At 38.3% G+C, this 26,519-nt stretch overlaps 1 protein-coding gene across 3 annotated transcripts in view; it reads right to left on the bottom strand.

Moving 5' to 3' along the window:
* CTNNA2 (catenin alpha 2) overlaps positions 1–26,519 on the bottom strand; it is a 1,370,089-nt gene that overhangs the window by 1,083,154 nt on the left and 260,416 nt on the right. For all 3 annotated transcript variants that reach the window (XM_013007524.3, XM_045283854.1, XM_004713853.3), the window contains exon 3: positions 590–785. In XM_013007524.3, the coding sequence (XP_012862978.1) occupies positions 590–785 (196 nt within the window). The remainder of the gene's footprint in view (positions 1–589; positions 786–26,519) is intronic.

Genomic DNA, 26,519 nt, shown 5'->3' with positions numbered 1-26,519 from the left:
TCAACTAACGATGCTGAGTAAGCAGCATTCTAGATAAAAAGATAGAGAGTGGGGAAAGATAGAGCTAAGAGAGATGGGAGGCTGGTTGTTTAATGGATGACAGGTGACAGACAATAAATACATTTATGGGGGAAAAAAGACCTGGAAATGTAAATTTTGAAACCATGCAAATAAATATAATTTTATTATAATCCTTTATCTTAACAACCTCCAATCACCTCCTTCATTCTTAAGTCCTGGATTTTCATTGACTCTGTCTGAAGTTTTCCCAATCAATCCTCCCTAAAGTCTAAAATTGACTCGAGTCTGTTTTCATCTAATAATGGAAAACAACCTTATGATTTCTGAAGCAGTAACAGACAGGCTACACTACACAGCCACACACACACATCCAACTCTCTATCCATCTGCCTAATTCCAGCAAGCATTACCAATGACAAGTGCAGATAGAAAGGAAAACATATGACCATTTCTCTGAGCAAACATGCACTGGTGCTGGAGAAAAATCCATTCTTTTCCTGGGCTCAGAGGGAAACTCCACTGCTTTTACAACCATCTAACTCTTCCTAAGTCATACTATTCTGTTTACCTTGTTTGCGCACATCCTCTACAGCAGCAACCAATTCTTCTTTGAGATCTTGGCTCTCCTTCGCAATCTGCTCACCCTTTTCCAGGAAGTTCTGCGTGGCTTGCTCGACCGATGCAGCTAGCACATGGGCTTTCTTAGACCTTCCTTTCTTTTTACCAGATGGGCCTTTGTTGCTTGTGTTGACAAGGGTTGTCACCTTAAATACATAGAAAAAGAGAGAAAAATGGTAAAAATCTTCTACACAACTCTTTAGATAAAAGATTTTATCACTTTATAATTTCGAAAAATACCCAGCTCAGGAAATCTTGAAGTCCTATGTCATCTCAAGGAATATATATATTATGATAGATTTATCTGTGAATACACCGCTACTCAGAGTTCATCTGGAGAAAAATAAAGGTAAGGAGCTTATATGAAAGTATGGCAGAAAGGCCAGTAGCACAAAGTTTTCTACTCACTCCAATGTGTACGTTCCCAGACTGACTTGTGAGTGTTCCTGGCAACAGTAAGTCTCAAAGAGTCAAGGAAAGAAAGGGAAATGTGAAATTCCCTCGGGTCATCAAGGGAAACTACTTGCAGACTAGTGCACTCAGACGTCCAAGCTCCCCTTTAGTCGCCAGGGCTGTTCAGCATTTGTAGCACCTAGAGACTGCCAGGGCAGACTGCAACCCGGTTCCATGCAAAAGTCTCCACAGTGTTCTGTGTCGCTACGACAATCTAGCAGTTCCCCATTGACAATGACCAATCCCGTCATCATTGAGCCAAGCCTGTTCATGGCCAATCCATGTACGTATGTCAAAGAGGAACAGTGCCCCACAGAATTTTCAATGGCAGTTTTAAAAAAAAATTATATCATTTTATTGGAGGCTCTTACAGCTCTTATAACAATCCATACATCAATTGTAGCAAGCATGTTTGCACATATGTTGTACGCTTTTGTACATCATTTTCAAATCCGTTTCTTTCCGTTTGAACCCTTGGTATTAGCTCCTCTTTGTTCCCTCCTTCCCCCACCCTCCCATGCTTGTGAATCCTGATACTCATTATTTATGTGCCACTTATCAGGGAATTGTAAAGAATTTTTCTTTTTCTAATTACAGCTTAATTTGTTGATTGCACCAAGCCAGTAATGATCCGTGGTGGCCCCGTGTACAATCAAATGAAAGCCTGCCTAACCGTCCCACTGCTGTGGTGTGGGAGTCCATGGCAGTGGTCAGTGGTCCAGGCCTCCTACCGAGGCACTTGCTCTTTTTTTTGCTGATTCTCTACTCCAAGGAGCATGGTGCAGTTTTGCAGGGATGGAGCTCTTGTGATAGGGCTGATTTGATCGGCGTGACCTAATTGATTCAGGCTCAACTGAACCTTACCCAGCTAAAGTTTCCAGAATTAAAATCCGATTTACATTATCCTCGCTCTTATCTATAAGTGTTACAACGTTCACCTCCCAAACTATCTCCAGAGCACTTGGTGGAGAGTTATTTAATTTTCTGACAAAATTTTTAAATGTGTTTAAACAACTTATCTCCTGTAGGCTCCTGAATCTTACTTTTCTATCACGGATACGTTTGGGAGGGGATTAATAAAACTATTTCATTTCCTGTGTTGCAAACATTGCCAGTCATAGTTCTGTCGATGACTTTTATTAAAGATGCTAGCTACCTGGTTTACGTTAGGCATTTGTCCTGCTCTCAAGATTAAAGAATGTATTGGTAGTCATGAGACCACCGCATAAAAGTTAGGGAATGAGACTCAAGATCCAGCTCCAGGAGCAAGTGGAGGAACAAAGAGGATTTGACCTTTATCCTTCTCTCTCTCTTCCACAAACGGTATTATGGCACCACGGGGGTGCCCTCTGCCTGTGACCCAATTACCAAAAGCACTGCCATCAATTCGATTCCAACTCACAGTAACCCTTTAAGACAGGGTAGAACTGCCCTTGACAGTTCCTTCCCTTGTGAGGCTGTCACTCTTTACAGGGGTAGAAAGTCCCATTCTTCTCCAGACTCAGGGTTGTCTAGTTGACATAATCTCTAACCATCACAAAGTCATATTCTTCTATTCTACTTGTGCTTGCAAGTGTTTACATGTAAACGTGTGAAAGTTGAAATTCTTCTGCTTCAGTTTCTTCTTGATATTTCACAGGTGAGTAAATCAGACTTGAAAGGCACCTGATGTGTCCATTCACATTTCTTTTTTGTTCCCAAACTCAAAGAATTTTTCAAGAACATGACCAAAGCCTGCTGAAAATAACAAAACAGTCAATTTGATGTGATGTGAATTGAAGAGCTCAGAATTCATTGGGCGATGATTATAAAAATGGAGGGCCTGTAAAAAAACAATAACTTTATATTTTGATATTATTGTTTAATAATAGTTTCTTTGTAGTAATACTTAAGAAAATTTGGTTCTTTTATAATGATACCTTTAGACTTATCCTACACACGCCCCCAAAACAGAACAAAACAACACAAAAAAACCATCATGTCAAATTTGACTCAGAGTAACTCTATGAAGCTGCTGACGTTATAAATCGTTACAGGAGCAGAAAGTCTGAACGTTCTCCAGAAGAGTGGCTGGTAGGTTTGAATTTCCAGCCTTGAAGTTAGCCTTCCTGGTAGATGATTGGAAATGATGGGACCAAGCCTAGGAATAACTGTGAGGATGAGGCAGGAGGGGCGGTTTTGCCTTCCGTTGTGCACAGGGCAGCTATGGGTCAGAGCTGACTTGATAGCACATAATAACAATGCCCTGAAGCAGCTTATTCTTAAAGATTGCTAAGACAACAAATAAGACGGCTTTGATTGCTTGAACAGTTTAAAATTAATCAGCCTTTGGAGATGAATATTTGAAAACACGATTGTAAAAAAAATCTAGCTAGCTATCTAAGAATAACTGAAGATTAAGATGTAAAAACTCTAAATGAGGAAAATCTTAAATAGACAGGTGTCAAATGGAAATATTATAACATCAATCCTCTACAGTGAAATCTAACATCTAGTTCAAAGAAAACCCCCAAACACAAAGGTTGAGTAATGAGTCAAGCTGATGTTTCCCTAGAATTATTCTACCTTGATAATATGATTTATTCTTTTATCAATTATGTGATAAACAAAAATATGACTTGTGTTCTTTTTAATTAAAATACACATGAAATTACAAACTCTGTACTTAAAAGTTGTTTCCTAGAGTACATTTCCATAAGCTATAACAAAAGAAATAGAAAGGAAAAGACTGTTCAATGCCCTTGACTCCTAGTGACACCATAAGGCTGGGAAGAACTGCCCTTGTGGGTTCCGAAACTGTAGCTCTTTACAGGAGGAGACAGTCGTGTCTTTCTCCTGAGGAGCAGCTGGTGGTTTCGAATTTCTGATCTTGCAGTTAGCAACCCAATGCATAACCACTATGCCACCAGCTCTCCTGGGCATAGGTATATTGTAAATGCTCGCGAAGGAAGTTAGACACGTGCTGGAGCAAAAGGACAGAAAAACATTACAACCTCACTAATAACTGAAGTAAAGCTTCCTATTGTAGAAACAGTTACACTGTAATTGCTGGTTGAACTCATCAGCTTCACACAATTTTACTGATTGATTGATTGCTTTAATGGTAGTTTGGATGAAAGTTTACAGAACAAATTAATTTTCCGTTCTCAAATTATACACATTTAATTTCATGATATTGATTGTGAAACTTTGCCCTATTTCCTCCCTCCCCAATTTCCTTGTGTCCTTCTCCCTACTTCCTGCCTTCTAATGGTGAATCACACAGAGGAGTACATCCTCTTGTCTTTTATGATTTACTCTGTAAACCTGTTCACTGATAGGGATGAGAAAGTTTGAGTAGGTGCGGTAGGGGTAGTGTTCAACTCCAGCTTGAAAGATATCCAAGGGCCACATTTCCGCTGCCATTTTAGATAAAAAGAAGCAAATCGTAACTGTTTTGATTATCGATGCCTCTGTAGCTCCTGTTCTTTTATAGTACTTCAAAACTATCCCCCCTGAAAATGACCCTGTAATGCTGCATTAGTAATTAACTGACAGATAAAACAGAGATATATGCTGTCCTTTATCGTTAATGCTTCTTCCCAGTGATCTGATATTAATGTGTAGAAATCAGAAGTATGTCCACTGATGGGGGGGGGGGGGGGGGGGGGGGGCGGGGATCGGAGCACATGAAGGTCTGGAGTTATTTATTGCTCAATCCTGATCTTACATGAATTGATGCAATTTAGTTATTGGTGGGGAAAAGGCCTATATATAAACTATTTTATAATACTCTTATTTTCTGTAGAGTCACACTAAACTTCTAAAGAGACACATAGGCAGTGGTTCTATTACTTTAGTATACATTGTCTAAACCTTTTTTTGGTAGATTTTAAAAAGAAGTAGCATCCAAAAATTAATTTAAAATGGATGCTTTAAACTTGAATTCTGAGCTCAATGTACAGTAAAATGAATAATCAGTTACTCCAAATTTTAAAATAACATTTTTTGTGACTAAAAACTGTGGAGTAAAATAATAGGATACACTCATCTCTTCTGTGGCTTAAACTTAATCCCTAGGAGCTATCTCAGTAGATGGTGTAGCCAGGCCTTATCTTTAGAAATATGTTCTTCAAAAGACACAAAATTTGTCTTAGAAGTTGTTAACACAAAAATTTTCTCCATACTCTGCTAAGACATCACATTTGTGATGATAATCTCCAGAGTGTATGATCTAAATCTACAATGGCCCAAAAGCCTATACAGAGGAACAAACTCCAATTTGCTTTAAGGATATTCAATCCATCTTTTTCTCCAATTATAAAATCTCAATCATGCTGAACTAAAAAGATAAACAAAACAGACATTGCATTAGATTGTAATGCATATAAATGCTTTTATTAACTTATTGTTACACTACTTGCTTCAATCAAAGTTTACAGCCAACAGTTCTAGGCAGCTCACTGTGTATACTCTGAGAATGTTGAGAAGATATTGTTCTTCTTGTAACACAAGTGAACTTGCGTACCAAGATTAGAGTCCTGTACATGATTTCAGAAGGTAAATATTGGTGATTTTCTTTAGAAACTGGAACTGTTTTATACATTGAATTCTGTAATGAATTAAAGTTTCATTTGAAACACTGACTTTAAAAATGTTAAATCCAAATTTGTAGTGCCTGGGGGAAGGCAAAGTTACTTGGTGATTATTATTATAGTGTTAGTCTCTACCATGCCTCTATATATATGCTTGCATTTATCTTGCTTATCTTAAAAAATAATTTTATTGGGACCTCTTCCAGATATTATGACAATCCATAAGTCAATATCTTGCTTATTTTTTTATTACCTTCATTTAGGATATGTCCAGATTTTTGTATTTTACATACCCTTTAAAGACTTATATAAATCCTCTTAAATGCATATACAGTAGAATGTTATATTCTATAAACTCTGAAACAAACATTCCCCACATTTTAAAATAGCCAAAACCAAATATAGTACTACAGTGCAAGAAATTTTAAAGTTATATGTTATATTTTGACTACACATATAGCCAATAAAAATTTATATTTACAATTAAGCCCCCAAACAGTAGGCATTTATTGACTGATCAATTGCTTTTAATAATGATTTTAGTTTTCTTTATCCTTGTTTGTGGATTGTGGAAAGTTTATAGAACAAGCCAGTTTTTTATTCATTAAATTTCAAGTTATTGATTACAATTTCCACAATGTAACATCACCTAGCCCATCTCATTCCTGTGTTTTTGTGTAAGAACACTGCCAGCCTTCTTTCAATCGCATATTAGAGATTGCCTCCCACTTCCCCTTTGCACAAGTTAACACGTGTCTGTCCTCTGTCCAGTATTTTTTCCTCTCATCTGCTTCCACCTCTGATAATCAGAGAATGTTTCTTTTAGCATAAGGAAAGTCTTGACTTTTTACACCAGAGGTTTCATAAACATTTGTTTTTAGGTGCATGTGGTTGACTTATTTTACTTAGTATAATATCCTCTGGGCAAAACCTTTAGGGGATTTAAAGACAAAAAAATGCAATCTTACTCATTTAAAATACCACATGAGAGGAGCTCAGTGAAAAGTTCTGGAGGCAGGGGAAGACACGGAGCGGAGTGCAGGAGTTAAAGACAGCAGACGTAAGTGCTGTCACAGCCACACGTTTGCAACAATGGTGATGCACCAGCTGCTCCACTGGGGAAAGACAGGCTTTCTTCTCCTGCAAACAGTTACAGTCTTGGAAACACACAGGGTGGTTCTACTCTGTCTTATAGGGTCACCATGAGTTGGCATTGAATTGATAACTGAGTTTGATTTTTGAATATTGATAAAAAAAGGCCATGGGAATGAGTGTGGGAGAAAGAGCTGGCGTACTCCCACAAGCACAGAGAGCTTTCACGGAGGACTTTTGTGTCTTTACCTGTGCTTCAAAAGTATCCATGAATGAGGTTGAGCATACAAGGAACAGAGTTATGGAAACTTCTTACGTATAACAAAACACCTTCAGGAAATGAGTTTCTGAGTCAGGGGACTCAGGACCCAAATCTGGAGGTACACCAAGGAGAATTGGCCTAGCATATCCACAAAGACAGTGCTGGCCATGCAGTTTCTGTGAGTAGTGACTGGGGCTCTTGTAAGTTTGTGAGTGGTCATGTGAAATATAACTGTCGGAGGAAAGAGGAGTGAGGAAGAGTGAAAGCATGTGTGATTGGCGTCCAGGAACTGAGCCCCAAAGTACGAGCTGATTCCTGACTACCACCACCAACTGCGCTGGAAGGGATCATGTTAGAAGGTCTTGGATAGAATGGGAGAAAAATGTGGAACAAAACTCAAAATCATAAAAAGACTAGTTTTACTGCTCTGATAGAGGAAGATAGAATTCCAAAGACTATGGACCTTAGTCATCCTTCTGGTCTGGAAATGAATTCACCTCCATGGCTCTATTTTCAGCCAAACAATAGGTAGGTCTATAAAGGGAACAGTGACATGAATAAGGTATATATCCCTCAACAATTTGAGATAATAAGGTGACATTTTCCTAAAAACATCATTCAGAAGGATTAGCAAAGGAGAATGAAGGGAAACAAGGAGGAGGTGTGGCAAGTGATGTCACATTCTGGATATTGCAATCAATGATATGAAACACAATGTGTATGAATTGTTGAATGGAAAATTGATCTGCTTTGTAAACTTTCACCCAGTTCACAAGAAAAAATTAAAAGCAAACCAATAAAAACCTAAAGGTTATGAACCATCACAATCTATCAGAGGAAATATTTCCACCAAAAAGATTTATTATTATAAAGTTACAAAGGTTACCAAACAAAACAAAAGGCAAAGAACTGGGCTATAGAAAGAAAGGGTATAAATAAAGCTGCAAAGCAATAAATAAACAATAGTTTTCATTGATACTGTGTTATACAAAAGACTGATCAAAAATTGCTATTTTCCAAAATTCAGCAAATCTTTTTTGTTAATACTTTATTGTCATTTGTGGAGAAAGGAATTTTCTGCAGTCTTAAGTTGACAAAAGCTTTTGGCAGGTCATCTCCTTTATACTTCACAGCCTCTAACATGGGGTCAGTGGTTCAAACTCATCAGCTGCTTCAAAGAAGAAAGATGCAGTTCCCTAAGTTACAACTTAAGAAACTCCATGGGCAGTGGTACTATGTCCTATAGAGCATCTATGAACTAGCATCTCATGGAAATGGTTCTGTGGCAACAGACTGGGCTCAGGGCTTCATAGCCTTTCTCCCTGGCGCAGTCAGGGCTGTGGAAGTGCACCGGGGGCAACATTGGTGGTGTAGTGGACTACAAACTGAACCACCTGGTCAGGAGTTCCAATGGACTCATTGCTCTGTCCAAGAAGATGAAGATTCAAGGTCTCAGAAACATGAAGTGACTGTTCTACTCTGACTGTAAGGTTTCCATGAATCAGGACGGACTTGCTGGCATGGGGTTTTAGTTTTGGTTTGTTTTGGCTATTTGCAAAATATGAATGTCTTGAATGATGATTACACCAGAGAAAATTATGGGTAAGCACTCTCTAGACTTGAATTCCCCCCTGACAAGAGGAGGTCATCGTGTGTGCTGCCTTACAATCTTATGTCGTGATCAGCAGAGAGGGGCACAGAGGTGCTCTACTCAAATCTGGCAGCCGGCTGTGTGGCTTTGAATATGTGTTGCTTTACACAGTCCTGATAATAACCCAATCTCCAGTATTAGTCTCTTTACAAAGCTTCAGTAAGCTTCTTTCGAGGAGATCTAGTGATGTAGTGGGTGATGCAATGAGCTGCTAATCACAATGACAGCAGTTCAAACCCACAAGCCACTCTTTGGAGAAATTACAGTCTGTCTACTTCTGTAAAGATTTAAAATCTCAGAGACACAAAGGGACAGTTCTACTCTGTTGCCATAAGTCATAATTGACTCAATAGCCAATCTCAATGTAAGCATCTAGCAAGTTCTCCCATTCTGGGACTGAGATCTGGACATGTTCTCTTTCAGACTATTGTTCCAAGCATGAACGCTTTACAAGTTCTGATCTGTCCCAGTGCAGGTATGACTGAGTCGGTTTTATTCTTGGGTTGGGGTCGGTTTCATGGACTCCAACACAGGAAGCGCACACTGTAGGGGATATAATGGATAATTTATGGGTGGTAGGAAAAATATTTGGGATGGTGCTGTCAGGAAAGCATCAGACTGCTCACCAAAAGTTTGGAGGTTCAAACGCACTAGCCACTCCTCCATGCACTCCTCAGAAAAAGATGAGGCTGCCTGCTTCTGTAATGATTCACAAAGTAGCCTCAGAAGCCCCAAATAAGTTCCTTGTGAGTCAGAATAGACTCAAAGGCCATGGATCCTTTTATTTCATGGACCCTGGTAGGATAATGGCTAAAATATTTGGTTTCAAACAAGAAGGTTCATGGTTTGAAATCAACAGGTATTTAGTGGGGGCAGAATGTGTCATTCTTCCTCTGTAATGATTTATAGCTCTGGAAACCCTATGGGAGAGTTCTGTTCTCCCCATAGGGTCTTTATGAGTAGGTAGTTGAAAGATAGCTATAGGGTTTTATTTTCCTTTCTATTAGACTTATCTAAAAACAGGAAAGGCATTAAGCCTAACCAATGCTTCATATAATGAGTTATACTGGTCCATGTACATGGATCAATAGGCAGTTGGGTGAACAGAACAAGAGAATATCGCATGACTTAAGATCAGGAAGGTGTCTGTCAAGGTCATATCCTCTTACCATATTTATTCAATCAGCATGTAGAACAACTAATCAGAGAAACTGGATTGTACAAAGAAGAATATGCCATCAGGATCGAAGGGAGGCTTATTAAAAACCTGCAGTATGCAGATGACACAACTTTGTTTTCTGAAAGGGAGGATGACTTAAAGCACTTGATGATGAAGGAAGCAGCAATCAAGAGATCAAATGACGCATTGCACTGGGTAAATCTGCTGCACATGACATCCTTTCCAGGTTCCAAAGCAAGGTGGTTATTTTGAGGACTAAGGTGCACCTGGCCCAACCCATGATAACTTTAATTGCTTCCTATGCATATGAAAATTTGGCATTGTGTAAGGAAGACCAAAGAAGAATAAATGCATTTGAATTACGTTGCTGGTGAAGAATACTGAAATTACAAAGAACCGCCAAAAGAACAAACAAACCCATCTTAGAAAAAATATAACCAAAGAGCTCCTTAGAGGAACGATAGGAGAGATTTTGTCTTAAATACTTTGGACATGTTGTCATGAAGGACAACATGTTTGGACATACTTTGTCACGTTTGGTAAAGTAGATGGGGAGCAAAGAAGAAGCAGAAGCAGAAGAAGAAGAAGAAGACCCTTAAATATGATCCAAACCAGAAATGTATGGAGTCTGAATATAGGAAAATTGGAGGCATGCTATATACTACTCTGAAAAGTACATTGAAGGATCCCATTTTCTGATTTTCACCAGAAAACACATAAAAAGGGTCCAGTAATTTAAAATAATTTCCAAAAAGAAATTGTATCTTCCATGTAGTACTAAAATTGGATCATAAGGAAAGGGTAAGAAAATGGGATATTTGGTTTTCCTCCTCCATTTAAATAGACATTCTTTGTCAGCTGATCTGTAAGGTAAAACCAAACACAACCTACTGAAACCCGAGAAGTTAAAATATGGATTATTCAATTTTTAAATGAAATCAACTACTACTAACAAAGAGTTCTCTTTTTTCATTCATTTATCTCCCAATAAATGCCTAAATAATGAGGGGTTATCAATTTTTTTAAAAGTAGCTATCTAGAAAAAGTTGGTATTGTTGTTATATATTCATATAACCATTTCTTCACTTACTATCTTGCTATCTGTCATTTCACATTTAAAACAATACTCAAACAAATATGAGCCAACAAGGTCGCCCACTGATGCTATACATCTGGCAGTAATGAGCATCACCATGGAAGGTGAGTTAGTTAATTGTGCCAGCCTGGCCAATAATCACATGTGGTGCTGGTTGAAAGGCGGAGGGATAAATGGGTGGTGAAGCCTCTCCTTTCTAGTTCTCGGGTCTCTTGTTTTGTGATGGTTGTATCGGGTGCAGCTGCCTTAGCAGTTCCCTGCTTCAGCTTGCAAGATTGACTTCCTACAAGACATCCCCAAGGAGAAGCCACATGGATCTATCCCGATGCAGCCCTGGGTGCTGGAGCAGCCATGTGGAGACCCCTGCCAGTGCTGAGATGCTTACACATTCACTGACTCAGCTTTCCTCCTGCAGTCGGTATCATAGCCTCTGTTTTGTGAGGTGGAGGACTTTGTGGACTGGTGTTGGACTTGTGGGCTTGGGCAGCATTGGGTTGGGATGTTTTCGTGATGCACCTTTTCTTTACATAAAACGCTCTCTTATACGTGAGTCGCCATGGATTTGTTTCTCCAAAGTACCTAGACTAATACAGAAGGTGAAGACACAATGAGTTCAGTCTGTGTGCCCACATGGGTAGCTCACGGTTCTCAGGAGTTTGACACTAACACATGCTTTAATTTGAAGTTATGTAATGGTATAATATATGACAGCTATATAGTGATGTAGACATCCTCCATGTTGAGATCTGAAGTTATTATACACCATTTTCACAGAATATTTCCTTTTACACAAGAACATAGTCTTTAGAGCCTGACCTGGTCACTACATGAGGAGAAGGCTTATTTTTATGTGTTTAATGGTACATTGTTTGTCTGTTTTTCAAGCATTGTTGTTAAACCACCAAAATAATTTTTCTCCTGTTCTAAAGATTACAACAAATGGCTGCCAGTTTCTCTGCCATCCTCTTGATCATGAATATATTTGAGTCCATTTTTGCATCAGGCCCTTCCTGCAGGGTTCCTCTGGTTTGCACTGGTCCTCACTAAACAGGACACTCTTGTCTACAGATTATCTTTTTTGATGTTATGTCAGAAGTAAGTGAGCTGAAGTTTTGCCATCCTTGCCTAAGAAATATTCTGAACTCAACATTTCTTGGAAAAGAACTAATGTTACTTTTCACATATAAAGAGAATGATGCTTATATGCCACAAGGGGATATGTTTAATGCAAAGCCTTCTGAGTTCTAGGTGAAAACATTCTCCGCCAGCATGTGTATAAATAGTTTCTCTACCAAAAAATACTAATGAGATCAACACACAGAACCACCTCATTTCTTTTCTTAATTAGTTTTGCCACAGAATCAAACAAACCATGGTTAAAAAGCCACTTTGCTCACTCCTTAGGAGAACCCTAAATTATAATACAATCCTGATTACTAAGAGCTTTTCAAATATGCCCAATCCATTACCCACATACAGTTAGTAGGAGAGAACAAGGAAATGAATACCCTTATCCCCACTGCCCAGATAAGGGCATAAAAGCACTGAGGCATTAGCTGTTCAGGGGGCATAAAACTTGTCAAAGAAGGAAAATTCAGATTTTAATTTCTCTGACACTTGTGGTTTATTGTTTGATATGCTTTATGTCTTCATTTATATAGACATGTAATCAAAATTTCTAAAATGAAATCAACTCTATAATAAGAAAACTGTTGTGACTGCATATTTTTATTATGAAATTTGTGAAATGTCCCTTTTTAAAATAGTTCATTTTTCAAAGATTTAATTATCTACTCTCATTTTCAGATTTTGACATTATTATTATTCTCCCATTAAGATGAAAATAGATCACCATACTGCTTGTAAAATGCCAATGACATGAAAAAGACCACACTGACATTTCACTGTATGGTCATCTCTTTAAAGATAGAATGTCAGCCTTCCACTTGAATGCACATAATCTTATCTAGCCGTGTTCCTTAAACATTTCTTCCAGGAGATTTCAATGTTCTAGAAAATTATGGATGAAATAAAGGGGCAAATGAGCAGGCTGTAATTATGCTTGTCAAGATTTTTCTTGTGAACCTTTACTTGGAAACCTAAAAAAAAAAAAAAAGTAGAAGAAGAAAGAAAGAAAGCATCTCATTTTCTAATTCAAGATATCACTTGCCTTAAAAAATATTAGAACTTTTGGAAATTGCAAAGCAGGTTCAGAATGATAAGTACTGAGGCATACAATTTTCAACAGGGAAAAGTCAGAAAAAGCAAATGGTTCTGGGTAGTGCAAATTGGAGCCTGTATTTTCTTCTCTGAATCTGAGACTTGGTTTCTTTCTTTAAAACATGACAGGAATGGTCTACATCTCAGAGAGACATGATGATGCTTAAATATGACAAGTTATTTAAGTACTCAGTTCTGTAACAAAGGGCATGCTTTAAAAACTAATATGAAACCAAAAAACAGGAGGGGGAAAGAGCCCTCGACATGATTAAGTCAGAAGACTGACTTTAGCCTCACATTAACCAGCATTGGAATTGAAGTCATGGGTTGGTCAATTCATCTCTTTGAGACTAATTTTCTTTCAGTTCTAAATAGAATGTTATCTCCACGTTATTTGTAGGACTTACATACACCATGATGATAAAACTAAGTTTGTGACTTCTTGATAATAATGGCAAGTTTCATATACACAAATACCTGAAATATGCCTTTCTATATACTAAGATGAAAGCTAAAGGGAAGTGTATAAATTTAATCATGAATTCTCTGATGTCAGATTTTAGAGGCATTAAAATTACCATGTGGAATTATCCTATATGACTGCTTTCAGAATCATTTAAGTGACTTTGCTGAAGCTGCTAAGGCCTGAAAGGTAGCTTTGCGCATCCAAGGACCACGAAGCAGAACGGCATCCAACCCAGGAGCTCTGATGGTGTAGTGGTTATGCATTGGGCTGTGATCTGCATGGTTGGCAGTGTGAAACCACCAGGAGTTCCTTGGGTGAAAAACTGGGCTTTCTAATTCCATTAACAGGTACAGTTTCAGAAACCTCACTATGAGTCAGCATGGACTCAATGGCAGTGAGAGTTTTATTCAACGGATTGCCAAAACTCATATTATTGTTCTCTTGAGATACCCAACTTACTTTTTATTGTTTTAGCTTCAAGGTAATTTATTGTTTTCATCATTAATGGTTATATATAAGAGCAATTTTAGAAGTCATAGTAAAGGATTGTGATAATCAGAATCATTTTGATAAAATGTGTCATTTGCATATATTCTATACTGCAAAAACAATAGATGGCAAAACATTTCATCTCCTAAATCTTGTAATATAAATCGGACTCTCAGGACAAGTAGAATGATAGAGCTGTAAGAGTTAGCATATGAAAGAAAGCCTCAATACGTCTGTAATAACAGACAGCGTCACTCAGAAAAGGCTCAGACTGTGGAATCAGGTGCATACAATTCAGCAATAACAGCAAGTGCTATATTGACAGCCATGATCAGTCATGCAGTATACTCAGTTTTTTTATGCTTATTAAATGAACTTGAAATATATCACTTTTAGGAAACAGATAAAAATACCAAATAGCTCTCACAAACCCAGATAGATGATTTTCGATATAGTATGAGAAAAGATCACCTCAAACATTTTACCTAATAAATTCCATAATTTACTAAACCTACTAGCTATTTCTATAACTAAAATTAGCATAACACTTCTTCTGCCCACCTGCCCACTAGAAGACATGTGTATTCTCTTGGCCTGACCATTGCTCCTCATTGTTGGGGTACACTCTCCGATTCATGCACGTTGTAGAAATCCAGTTTATGTATACATTAAAGGTTAAGCAATTTAGATACCCAATTTACTTTTGTTCCGTAATATATTTTGTCTATTACTAAACTGAAATGACTGAATAGTAACACTGAATGAGCTTACACAAAATCTAATATTTTCATCATAATGTATAATTTACATGTATTATCTCCATATTTTTCCATACAAAATATGAAGCCCCACAATTTGTCAAATGATGTATTTTCATTATTCTACAGCTATATTTTTAGCAATGTACTCATGATTTTGATAAATCAGGGCTTTGCTGAGCCAGGAAGACATAGGCAGGTGTTTAATTGGACTAATTAAGCAATATATAGTCACTTCCGGTTTTCTTTTGCTCTTTGTGAATGCAGATAAGCCACACAACTGATTGCCTAATTAGACTATTTAAAACTGACTCACTTTTTATAGCCCAGCAAGACTTTTTTTAAATCCACAATTACAAAGTCAATACATACGTGTTCTCAAGTTTTAAATCTTCCTCCAAGTACCCTTTTTATATTTAATTTTTTTCATATTAATCTGATGATATTTACATAGGAAATCAAGAGTGATTTCAGAAGGGCATATATAGGAAGGACATAAATACTACATCTCTTTTCTTAATGTTTTGCTTTGCAAGAAAAAAATATATATCTTCTCTCACTTGGCCCATTTTTACATTAGAATCAATATATTTATTTAACATAGAAATAAAAGTCTTCTTAGTACTATAATGCTTAACTTAACTATAATCTTCTTATGGTTATAAAACATCGACTGGAAGAAGGCCAAACACACATTTACTTTCGTCATCGTTTTTCTCTTACCTATAGTCGAAATAAATAAAACAAGATCAAAACCAAAAAGCTCCCACTGCCATCATTTGGATTCTGACTCATCGCAACTCTATAGAGATGCAAACTTTTTCAAAAAGATCAACTTAAATCTAAACTAGTGTCACTATCTAAAAGTTTAGATTTGTGTTCTGTAAACATAGACAGCTGCAAATAAAGGCTTTGTTTGACAAACTGCAATTTATATGCATAATTATAGATGGCCTGCATGCCTGAGGACAACTTTGCATCCCTGCAGTTAGAGACATGCAGATCCACAGATGCCTGAGCAAGAGCAAAGGCCCAGGTAGGTTAAGTATAGTTTCCTGACAACGGCCCTTCAACATTCCCTCTCTATTTTAACTGCTTCCTCCTGTACAGATAGGGCATTTCTCAAACAGTTCTTGAGGAAGAGGGATAAACTGTATTTATCCAATGCAGGACAAATCAAATCTATGAAGAATAGTATGATCTAGAAAAGAAGGGAGTATCTGAGGAATAAAAAGGAAAATGAGATTGGGGGGAAAAAGAGGAGAAAGAATGATAGAGGCAATCTTTTATACTAAATGAGTCATTAACTGATTTTAGATACTTGAATAATTGTAGTTTTTCGTTCCAAGGAGAAGTTTTGCTATAGGATGCTAAGTTGCCTGTTATACATGTATTATTAAAATTATTAACGTTAGCATTCGAAGAATATGTGCTTATGCACCAACTGGACTATCGGCTGGTTAGAAGCAGGAAGTCCATTCTCAGAGCACCACGGGAACAGCTTTCTCTGCTAAGTGCTCAACTCTGACTCCCTCTGTTAATCTGCAAAACCTCTGAGGGTAGCCATGCCAATCCTCTGCTAGTGATGAGAAATAACCTCACAGAGACGCTTGCTAAAGTCACTGAGAAGTCAGTGGCCTTACAATGAAGCTGATGTAGCTCAATCTTTGGTTCTGAATTCTGTAAAATTCAAAACGTATGTAATGATAGTGTTGGATTGAGATTTTTCTAAGATCTTTTCACATTGGGCTATACTATCATGCCACTTCACTTAGTATAAGTACATTGAAAGGCAGTTATAGCACAATGACATGGAGTAGGTACCAACAGAACAAGGTGTCCTATAGACTCCAGGTGCCACTCACTCCAGATGGCTGACTCGTTATTTCTTTGATGTTATCCCAAACATTGGGCATAAATATCCTTAGGAATTAATGATGCACTGTATTGGGTAAATCTGCTGCACAAGACTTTTTTAAAGTGTTGAAATGTAAGGAGGTTACTTTGAGATTAAGGTATAACTCACTCAAAGCATGATATTTTCTGCATCTTTCTATGCAGGTGAAGTTGGGCATTAAATTAGGAATCCCAAAGAAGAATAGATGGATTTAAATTACAATGCTGGCAAAGAATATTGAAAGTACCATGGACTGCAAAAAGAACAAATAAATCTGTCTTAAAAGAAGTACAGTCAGAATGCTCTGTAGAGGCAAGGGCAGTGAGATTGTCTCACATACAGGGGACATCTTATCAGGAAAGGACAGTCCCTGGCAAAGGACATCATGCTTGGTAAAAGAGAGGGGCAGTGTACACGAGGAAGACTCATCATAACCAGCGGATTGACACAGTGGCTACAATAGCCATTGTGAGGATGGTGCAGGAGCAGCCAGTGGTTTTTTTGGCTGAATATAGAGGTCAATATGAGACAGAATAGACTTAGCACCAAACACCACAACTGCCCAAGAAGGCCAGACTGCTCTCCGTGTCCCTAAGGAAACTGGGAGCCATCGAGTCAAGCAGAAAAGCCAAGGAACATATTTGCTGGTGTGTAGATTACTAAATTGTAATACCAATTTAACATATTTAGTGTCCTTCTCCTGTTCCCCTTTCTCCCCAAAGATGTCACTTACCACAATAAGCACAAACACACTAGAAAGAACCTAGAGATAATGAAGTCGACAAGAATGTCAACAAGAAAAAGAGGCTGGGTTGATGGGAGGCCACTAGGTATTAAAGTGTTCCAACATAGGCTCATGAAGCAAGCTTCGCAAGCACAGCATCAGTAACATGTAGCAGAGTGGTCCTGGGATGGTTGAGAAATGCAAGGCTGCCAACAATACCCTAGCTTAGGCAGTTTGCGGTTATTACGATGGAGATGAACAATCTGGCCCAGTTATAGCTGCCTGCCTAAAGTCAGAATCCAGACTTTCAAACCCAGCAAAGGGAAGTTGGATACTTTGGGGGTACTGAATCCAACCTGGTGATGCCCCTTGTAGATGAAGCCTTTCCTCCTCCTCCTCCTTCTCTTCCTTCCTGCCTGCTGGGACTCTGCTGTCAACCCTAAGAACTCCCAGAACCCTGCCAGATTTTTACCAACTTTGGATCCTGGTGACACTGCACCCACTGACTTGCGATCTTTCTGTTTCCTGGTTCACCATTCTTGTTCCTTTGAGTCCAAAGAGGGACTGCTGGACTAGCATGCACCTTAAGAACTTGAGTTAGGCTGAACTGGGGTGCCTTCTTGATGTACAGTTGCTTCTTAATATGAAGATCTTTCTTATGTATAGATAAGTGCCACTGAATTGGTTTCTCTCTCACTACCTCTTTTTTTAGAACAGTTTTATTGGCACTTCATCCACATATCATACAATTCAAGAGTTCAATCATACCAAGAAGAGTTGCATAATCTTTGCAATCAATTTTGTAACATTTACTATTTTCCATACTCATTGTTATTCATGTTATTCTATTTTTTTTCAATTTTGGCAAAAATATAACCAAAACATTCACCAATTCAACAACTCCTGGATGTACAATTCAGTGCCATAGATTTCACTCTGTGTATTGTACAATAATTGCTGTTATCCCTCTCCAAATTGTTCCACCACCATTAAAATGAACTTAGTGCCCCTAAGCAAAACCTCTTCCTCATTCACCCATGGTAAACATAGGATAAGTTTGGTTTCTTACTTTCTTATCATACATTTCCATAATTAAACTGCTTCTAAAATGTGTTGTAATGCATCATCACAATCAGATCCAATACTCCACTCCCCCACTCCCGCATCCACTGACTACTCCCTAATTTCCCTCCCATCAATTACTGTCTCTACACATTCACTTCTTCTGTGCTTCTTTTGATTTGTTTCTCTAGACAACCTGGTCTAACACAGGAAGACAATGGCAGGAGCTCAGGAGGAATTCAGGCTTCTGTCCCCAAACATTAGTATTGTAAACATGCCAACATTATAACAAAAGAGGCAAGGATGCAGAATCAGAAGATCATTCCTAAAACTGAACCAATATGACATCAACAGGAAATTGTGCAAGACGTATATATTTATTTCCAAGACCCAGAGTTGCATAACCAAACAGGATAAAAATATTTTGATGCAGAAATGGCTCAGGCTCTTATTTTGACTGACTTAGAAAATGGACAAACAAATGCTTCTTATCAGCATTCCTGCTTTTTATTAGCCCTGGTCTCTTCATGGTATTAGACAGGCTTTGGCTTTTGCATAAATACAGTATAGCTAGATGTAGTACTTGTAAAGGTAGCTGTTTATGACACTCTAATATCAAAGGGGCTATCTTGTTGATGTCAGATGGATCTTGGCTTAAAGTAGAGAACATCAGAGAGATATTTACTTGTGCTTTATTGACTATCTCAAAGAATTTGCCTGTGTGGATCATAACAACTGTGGATGGCCTTGCAAAGAATGGGGATTCCAGAACACTTCACAGTGCTCACGGAGAACTTGTACATGGTTCAAGAAGCAGCAGTGGAAGGAGATACACAAAGTTTAAAATCCAAAAAGGTGTATGTCAGGGTTGTATCCTCTCACCATGCTTATTCCATCTGTATGGTGGGAAAATCATCAGAGAAAATGGATTCTATGAAGAAGAATGGGCCATTAGGATGGAAGACAGGCTTATTAACAACCTTTGATATGCAGCTGGCACAACCCTGTTTGCTGAAAGTGAAGAGGATTTAAATCACTGTGGATGAAGATCAAAGATTGCAGTCTTCAGCATGGATGACAACTCAATGTACAGAAAACCAAAATCCTCACAACTGGGCCAATAGGGATTATCATAATGAATCAAGAAAAGATTGAAGTTGCCAATGATTTTGCCTTGCTTGGGTCCCCTGTCAATGCTCATGGAAGCAGCAGTCAAGAGATCAAAAGATGTATTACATTAGGTAAATCTGCTGAAAAAGACCTCTATAGATTATTGAAAAGTAAGGATGTCACTTTGAGGCCTAAGGTCCACTAACTGACCCAAGACATGGTATTTTCAATTACCTCATCTGCATGTGAAAGCTGGAAATTGAATAAAGAGAACCAAAGGACAATTTATGTGTTTGAATCATGGTTCTGACGAAGAATATTGAAAATACCACTGATTGCTAAAAGGACAAACAAATTTATCTTGTAAGAAATACTGCCAGAGTGCTGCTTAGAGGTAAGGATGGCAGGACTGTGTCCCAAATACTATGGACATATTGTCAGGAGACAGCAATCCCTGAAGAAGGACATCATAGTTAGTAAAGAAGAGGGGAAGCAAAAAAGAGGAAGGCCCTCACCAAGCGTGATTGACACAGTGGCTGCAACAATGGGCTCAATCATAGAAATCATTAAGACGATGGTACACACAGTGTTTTGTTCTATTGTGCATAAGATCACTATGGGTCAGAACGTACTTGATGGCACCTAACAACGACAACAACAACAACGATGTTCTATAAATAATGCTCACATTCTAAAAACTAGACCCTGGACAATCTTAACAGGGAACTTCTACAGGTACAGTGATACTGCAGCTGTTGAATTCAATTCGACAATTCATGTTTGAACACTGAAAAGTTTGAGAACTGAACATATTTTCCTCTTAAGAAATAATGGAAAGCCAAATAATTGATTCTGAGGCTCCCAACTTGCATTTATAAATTCACTGTAGAGGCTTTAGCCTTCTCTTACATACGCTATCACCATCGTGTTCTCTGGTTTATCCAAATTAGCAATAACTTTTCAACCTCTTTGAGGGACTGGGTTCTTAGTTTCCTGGTTAAGGATTTCACACTTTTCACTACAGTAGCTGCTTTTATCATGTCCCCCCACCCGCCACCCCCCGGAAATGGACTTAGCCATGTTGTATTCAGCTCCCAAGTGAGACAAGCAATGACCTGGTTCAAATTTCAAAAAAACATTGTTTTTAACTCTTGCGGTTCTCACAGGTTCCCTGTCAGCTTTACTGCTGGTACCACCAATTTTCTTTGAGGTCACAGTTATGGCATTTTACGTAAAGTAAGTGAAAATTTAAATAAGCACAATGAATGTTCCAACAAAAGCACTATTATACTTTGTCTGAACATGAGTGGTACTTAGCCCCCTCACCCCAGATGAATTCAGTTCAGAGGACAGCCCTGAAGCTACAGCTCAAGGAGAGGGATTTGTCTGATCAGAGCACACAGGAGCAAACAAGGGGGGAGGAAAAAGGAGTGGAGCACATCCTGGACCACCAAGCCCTGAGGACAATATTTCTGCTCAGAACAGCCAATGCACAAAGAGGACCACAGGACCGGCCCCACCACGAGACACGACATCTCTCACTGACCCATAGTGCTTCAAGGGACAACCCTGGAGATACACTGTGGGAATAGTGCCTGCCTTGATGCCACCACACCGAGGAAAGACACTGGGGGCGTGCAACAGAGCAGCAAGGGGAGCAGAGCAATGAAAAGTCCCCAGGGAACACCAAAAATAGACTGTGAGGCCAGGGCATGGGGCCCATCAGACTCCACTGGAAAACACTCATAAAGGACAACAGAGAGACCTTGAACTATTTATAGGTTTTGCTCTTTTTTTTTTTTTGTCATTGGCTTTGTTGTTGTAGCTATTGTTCTATTTTCTATTGTTGCATGTTTTGCTCGGGCTTGTGTTTGTGCATATTTTTGTCTCTGCATGTGTCTCTGAATGGGATAGGTGGGATAAACAAGCAGGAAGAGAGAACAACAGGACCAATGGTTCCTGGGAGACATGTGAGAGGGGGAGGTGGGGGGAAAGGAAGTAGGTGTTAACAAACCCAGGAACAAGGGAACAAGTGACCAAAATTAGATGGTGAGGAGGATATAGGACGTCTGGTAGGGATTAAGGGCAATGTAACCAAGAGGAATTCCTGAAACCCAAATGAAGGCTGAACATGATAATGGGGCAAGAGGAAAGTAAAAGGAAATAGAGGAAAGAACTAGGAGGCAAAGGGCATTTATAGAGATCTAAATACAGGTATGTACATATGTAAATATATTTATATATGATGATGATGAAATAGATCTATGTACATATATTTATAGGTTTAATATTAAGGAAGCAGATGGACATTGGGCCACTACTCTAGTCCCTCAACACAAGAACACTTTGCTCTAATAATCCGGCCCTCTGAGTTGCTCACCTTCCCGACACAATTGCTGAAGACAAAGCAGGTGCATAAGCAAATGTGGTGAAGAAAGATGATGGTGTCCTGCTATCAAAAGATATAGTGTCTAGGGTCTTAAGGACTTGAAGGTAAACAAGCAGCCATCTAGCTGAGAAACAGCAAAACCCACATGGAAGAAGCACACCAGCCTCTGTGATAATGAGGTGTCAATAGATCAGGTATCAGGTATCAAAGACCCAGAGCAAAATATCATTATGTGAATGAGAGGTGTGTTGCAGAGTGGAGGCCCAAAGCTAATCTGTAAGCAACTGGACATCCCCTTACAGAAGGGTTGTGGGGAGAAGACAGGTCAGTCAGGGTGCAGTATAGCACCAATGAAACATACAACTTTCCTCTGGTTCTTTAATGCTTCCTACCTTCCACTATCATGACCCTAAATCTAACTTACAAATCTGGCTAGACCAGAGCATGTACATGGGTACATATAAGAGCTGGAAACACAGGAGATACAGGACAGATAAACTCCTCAGGACCAATATTGAGAATAACCATACCAGGATGTTAGGGGAAGGAGGGGGAAAAGGGGGAACTGATCACAATGACCTACCTATAACCCCCTCCCAGGGGGATGGACAACAGACAAAGGGGTAAAGGGAGACATCCGACAGTGCAAGACATGACATAATAATAATAATTTATAAATCATCAAGGGTTGATGAGAGAGGAGGCAGCGGGGAGGGAGGGGAAGAATTGAGGAGTCGATACCAAGGCCTCAAGTGGAAAACAAATGTTTTGAGAATGATGATGGCAACAAATGTACACATGTGCTTGGCACAATGGGTGGATGTATGGTGATAAGAGTTGTTCGAGCCCCCAATAAAATGATTAAAAAATAAAAAAGAGCAGTACTTCGTTTGAACTGTCACACCTTTGTGTCCCAGGTGAGATACAAGTGACTCACTTTCAGTCTTATGGGTTTTTTCAAGTCACATTTTTGGTTAGACTATGGAGCAAAGTGCCAAGCAAAGATGTTTTTTCAAACTTTGCTTTTCAGATAGTGGAAATTTGAGCTTAAAGTCAATCGACAACTAAAGTGTGTGTATATGTGTGTGTGTGATTGTGTACATGTGTATACACATGTGTATATATTTGTGATTATTCCTCTTAAGTTTTGTTCTCGTCCTATAAGCCATCATCCCTGTTAAGCACTAAATAGTTGCACTGATGCCAGCAGATTAAAAAGAAAACAGGAAGCTCTATTTAGACACACCTCTGGAAAGTACCAACATCAGCCCTTGATCAATGAAGCAACTCAAGAGCTCTCTTCACAAAGAGGAAAAAGGGTTCCCACAGAACGCAGCAGGAACTCAAAAGGACCTGAGTGTAAATCTGTGGACAAGGACACACGCAATCATGATAAGAGTTTACAGGGCTTGTGAAGGAGCCCGTGAGGTGAAGAACTGGGTAAACCTCCCAGGGGGAGAAAGGCATGGATCTAACTCTGCTCATCTCTTTGGCAGAACATTTTACTATGGGACAAATAAAACACACATAGAGAGATATTGATATATATACATATAGACACATACATATTACACATATAAGCATGTATAGATGTATATTTTGTATGAAGATATATTGTTTTTCCTATTAATATTTTTTGCTGTTTGACTTTTGTGTGCTATCATATTTACTACCTTCATTTTTTAATATAAGTGTATAAGAAGGATTCACATAAATATATTACAAAAATACATATATGTATATAAGTTTGGCTATATATGTGGCATTAATAAATACTACTTTTCTAATGCATCTATTTTTTGTTTTAATTTATGCCATCATATTTACATACCACATTTTTAGTATTAATATATAAAGAAGCTTCAAAAATTCAAGGAAAAAATCCATCATCTTTTCATTCCATTCTTCCAGAAACTTTTTGAAATTCCTTTATATAATTAAAGAAAAAACATGTGAAAGGAAGTTCCATTTTTGTTGAAATATGACAGCTCATAAACAACAATAAAGCAAAAGCAGACAGCACAGTGATTCAAAACAATATTAATCACAGTGAAATCGCAGTGATTTGCCATCAGCTTGATCGTTATCTTTAGCAGCTCACTTTTCAATTGTCAGCAAATATTTATTGAGCACTGATTCAGTTCCTGTACAAAGTGGCATAATGGCAGCCAGCACACTCAGAGGAAAGCAAGCGGCATTTTCCTCATCCTCAGCACCAGAGTCCAAGAGTGGAGACGACGTCAAACACGTTAAGAGTGGTAAAGACAGAATATGAATCTTAGCCTGTGCCATGGACAGTGTGTTATGAGGGAGAACAGAAGAGAATTCCACTTGTATTACTCCCAACTTGAAAAAAAATAAAACAAGGAGTACACTTTATACAGTAAAATTTAGCTTGCCCACCTGGCTCATTTTGGTAGTTGGTCAATGAGGCAGATGAAGTGTATTCTGTCTGTGGATGAGCGATGGGGACAAGGCCCTTACTCACCCCTCAGGCCTCACACAGTGTGTGTCTCCTACTGGGTATTCAAGTAGCATGAATTAATTCACTTGATGCCTAACAATACTTCTACTAAAATTCATATACAACTACTTTTCTTCTTAAGCTGAATGAAACTCTATTGAAAAATAATACTATGGAAAATTTATTTGAAAAGTTAAGGTGTTTTTTTTTTTAATTCACTCACTCTAGCCTCATTTCGTTTCTAGTTTCTTTTCAGTTGATCAAATTTGAGTCCATCTTCAGTGTATATGTAGTGTTACTATTAAAAAAAATGTTTCCCATTATATTGCATAATACTTCCTCAATAGAGTTGGAATAACTTTACATTTATTTCAAAATATATTAATTACAGCATGTTTTCTATTAATGAGAACTCTTTACAATTTGAACTTATTAAAAAGAATAGCTTCTATATAAATTTTGAATATTTTCTATTAACATTAAAAAATTAAGTAGCATCTATTAAAAGAATGCTCTTTTACTAAACAATGTTTGGATTAAAAAGTGCGTATGTGTATTTTCCAAGAGTTTTACTGGCACATAATTAACATACCATACAATTCACTAGTTCAATCATATCAAGGAGAAATGTACAATGATTATCACGTCAATATTAGGGTATCACCCACCCCATGGTTAAATTGCCTTTAAAATGAGTTGTGAAATCACAGTCTGTTCTGTGGCTCCCTCCCCAATCCAGCCATCATTATTTACTCCTAAAATCCCCTTTCCCTCCCCATCCCCACCCCTACCCCCTGCATTCCTGTAACTCTTTGCAACAGTTATTAGAATTATGCACCCACTCCTCCTGTGCCTCACAGACAATAGAAAATAATTAAAAAACAACATTGCACTAAGATGGTAAGGCTAAAATCGTGATAGCATAGAGACATGAATTCAAATAATGTGTAAGAAGGAAAAGACCCCCATCAACGTTCAGAAAGCCAGGGGAGGCATTTTTGTCATGGGACAAGTATGGGATGCTGGCATCCAGCACAAATTCAGGTCATGTCTATAGGGAGGTCAAGTGGCCAAGTATCGAGACTGATCCACCATAGCCAAGCTTACGATGGTCTCTGCCTGATAGTAAGACTGTTCAAGAATCTTACTTGCCAAGAATGGATCTGCCAGTGGCTTGGTCTGACTAAGACCCCCACTGTCCCCGAAAGCCCTCCACAAATTGGGTGTTCATAATTTTGGCTCAGCTACTTTTCTCTTCACCATATTCAAATTTTCTACTTGTCATCTTTGAATCGCACAACCTGGTGTGCTTCTTCTGTGTGGACTTAGTTGACTCCTTGCTTAGATGTCTTCTTGCTAGAATATAAACCTTTAAAACCCCAGACACTATTCTGATTGATAGCTGGGCACCATCTACTTTCTTCACCACCTTTTGCTGTAGTACCCTTATCTTCAGTGATCATTTCATGAAGGTGAGTATTGAGAAGGGCTGCATGTGCATGCTTTGAAAATATAATTCCTCCAGCAATTTGTTCAACAGCAAGACAAAGCAGGCATGGTCTACAGACATGTAGACAAAACTCTATTAAAAGAAGGGGGAAGTATCAGACAACAAACTATATGAACTAAGTTTAACTTGGCCTCTGATAGAAATATAAAGTGGTATAAGTCATTACAATGTTCTTGATCTTTCAGGGTATGGATTAAAGAATATATTTTGTCATATTTAAATACCATACTTATCTCCTTACAAAGCACATATGTGCACATTGATTATTTGGCTTTTCTTTCTCTGCAGTACTAAAAGAAGCAGGATGTACTGCCCTAAAAACATATTTCCTATTTACTAACTTTCCTGTGAAAAGTATCAGTCATCTCATATTAAAACCTTACCATTGATTGGTATAATCACATACATTCAAATGATCATGGTTATTGTGTAGACATATGTGTGTATGTGTGAGTTTGTGTGTATGTGAGGTGAATGTACCAA

The sequence above is a fragment of the Echinops telfairi genome, unplaced genomic scaffold (assembly GCF_000313985.2).
Source record: "Echinops telfairi isolate 266 unplaced genomic scaffold, ASM31398v2 ScPeMD7_7467;HRSCAF=8505_1, whole genome shotgun sequence".
Lineage (NCBI taxonomy): Eukaryota > Metazoa > Chordata > Mammalia > Afrosoricida > Tenrecidae > Echinops > Echinops telfairi.
This window is presented reverse-complemented; position numbering and strand designations above follow the sequence as displayed.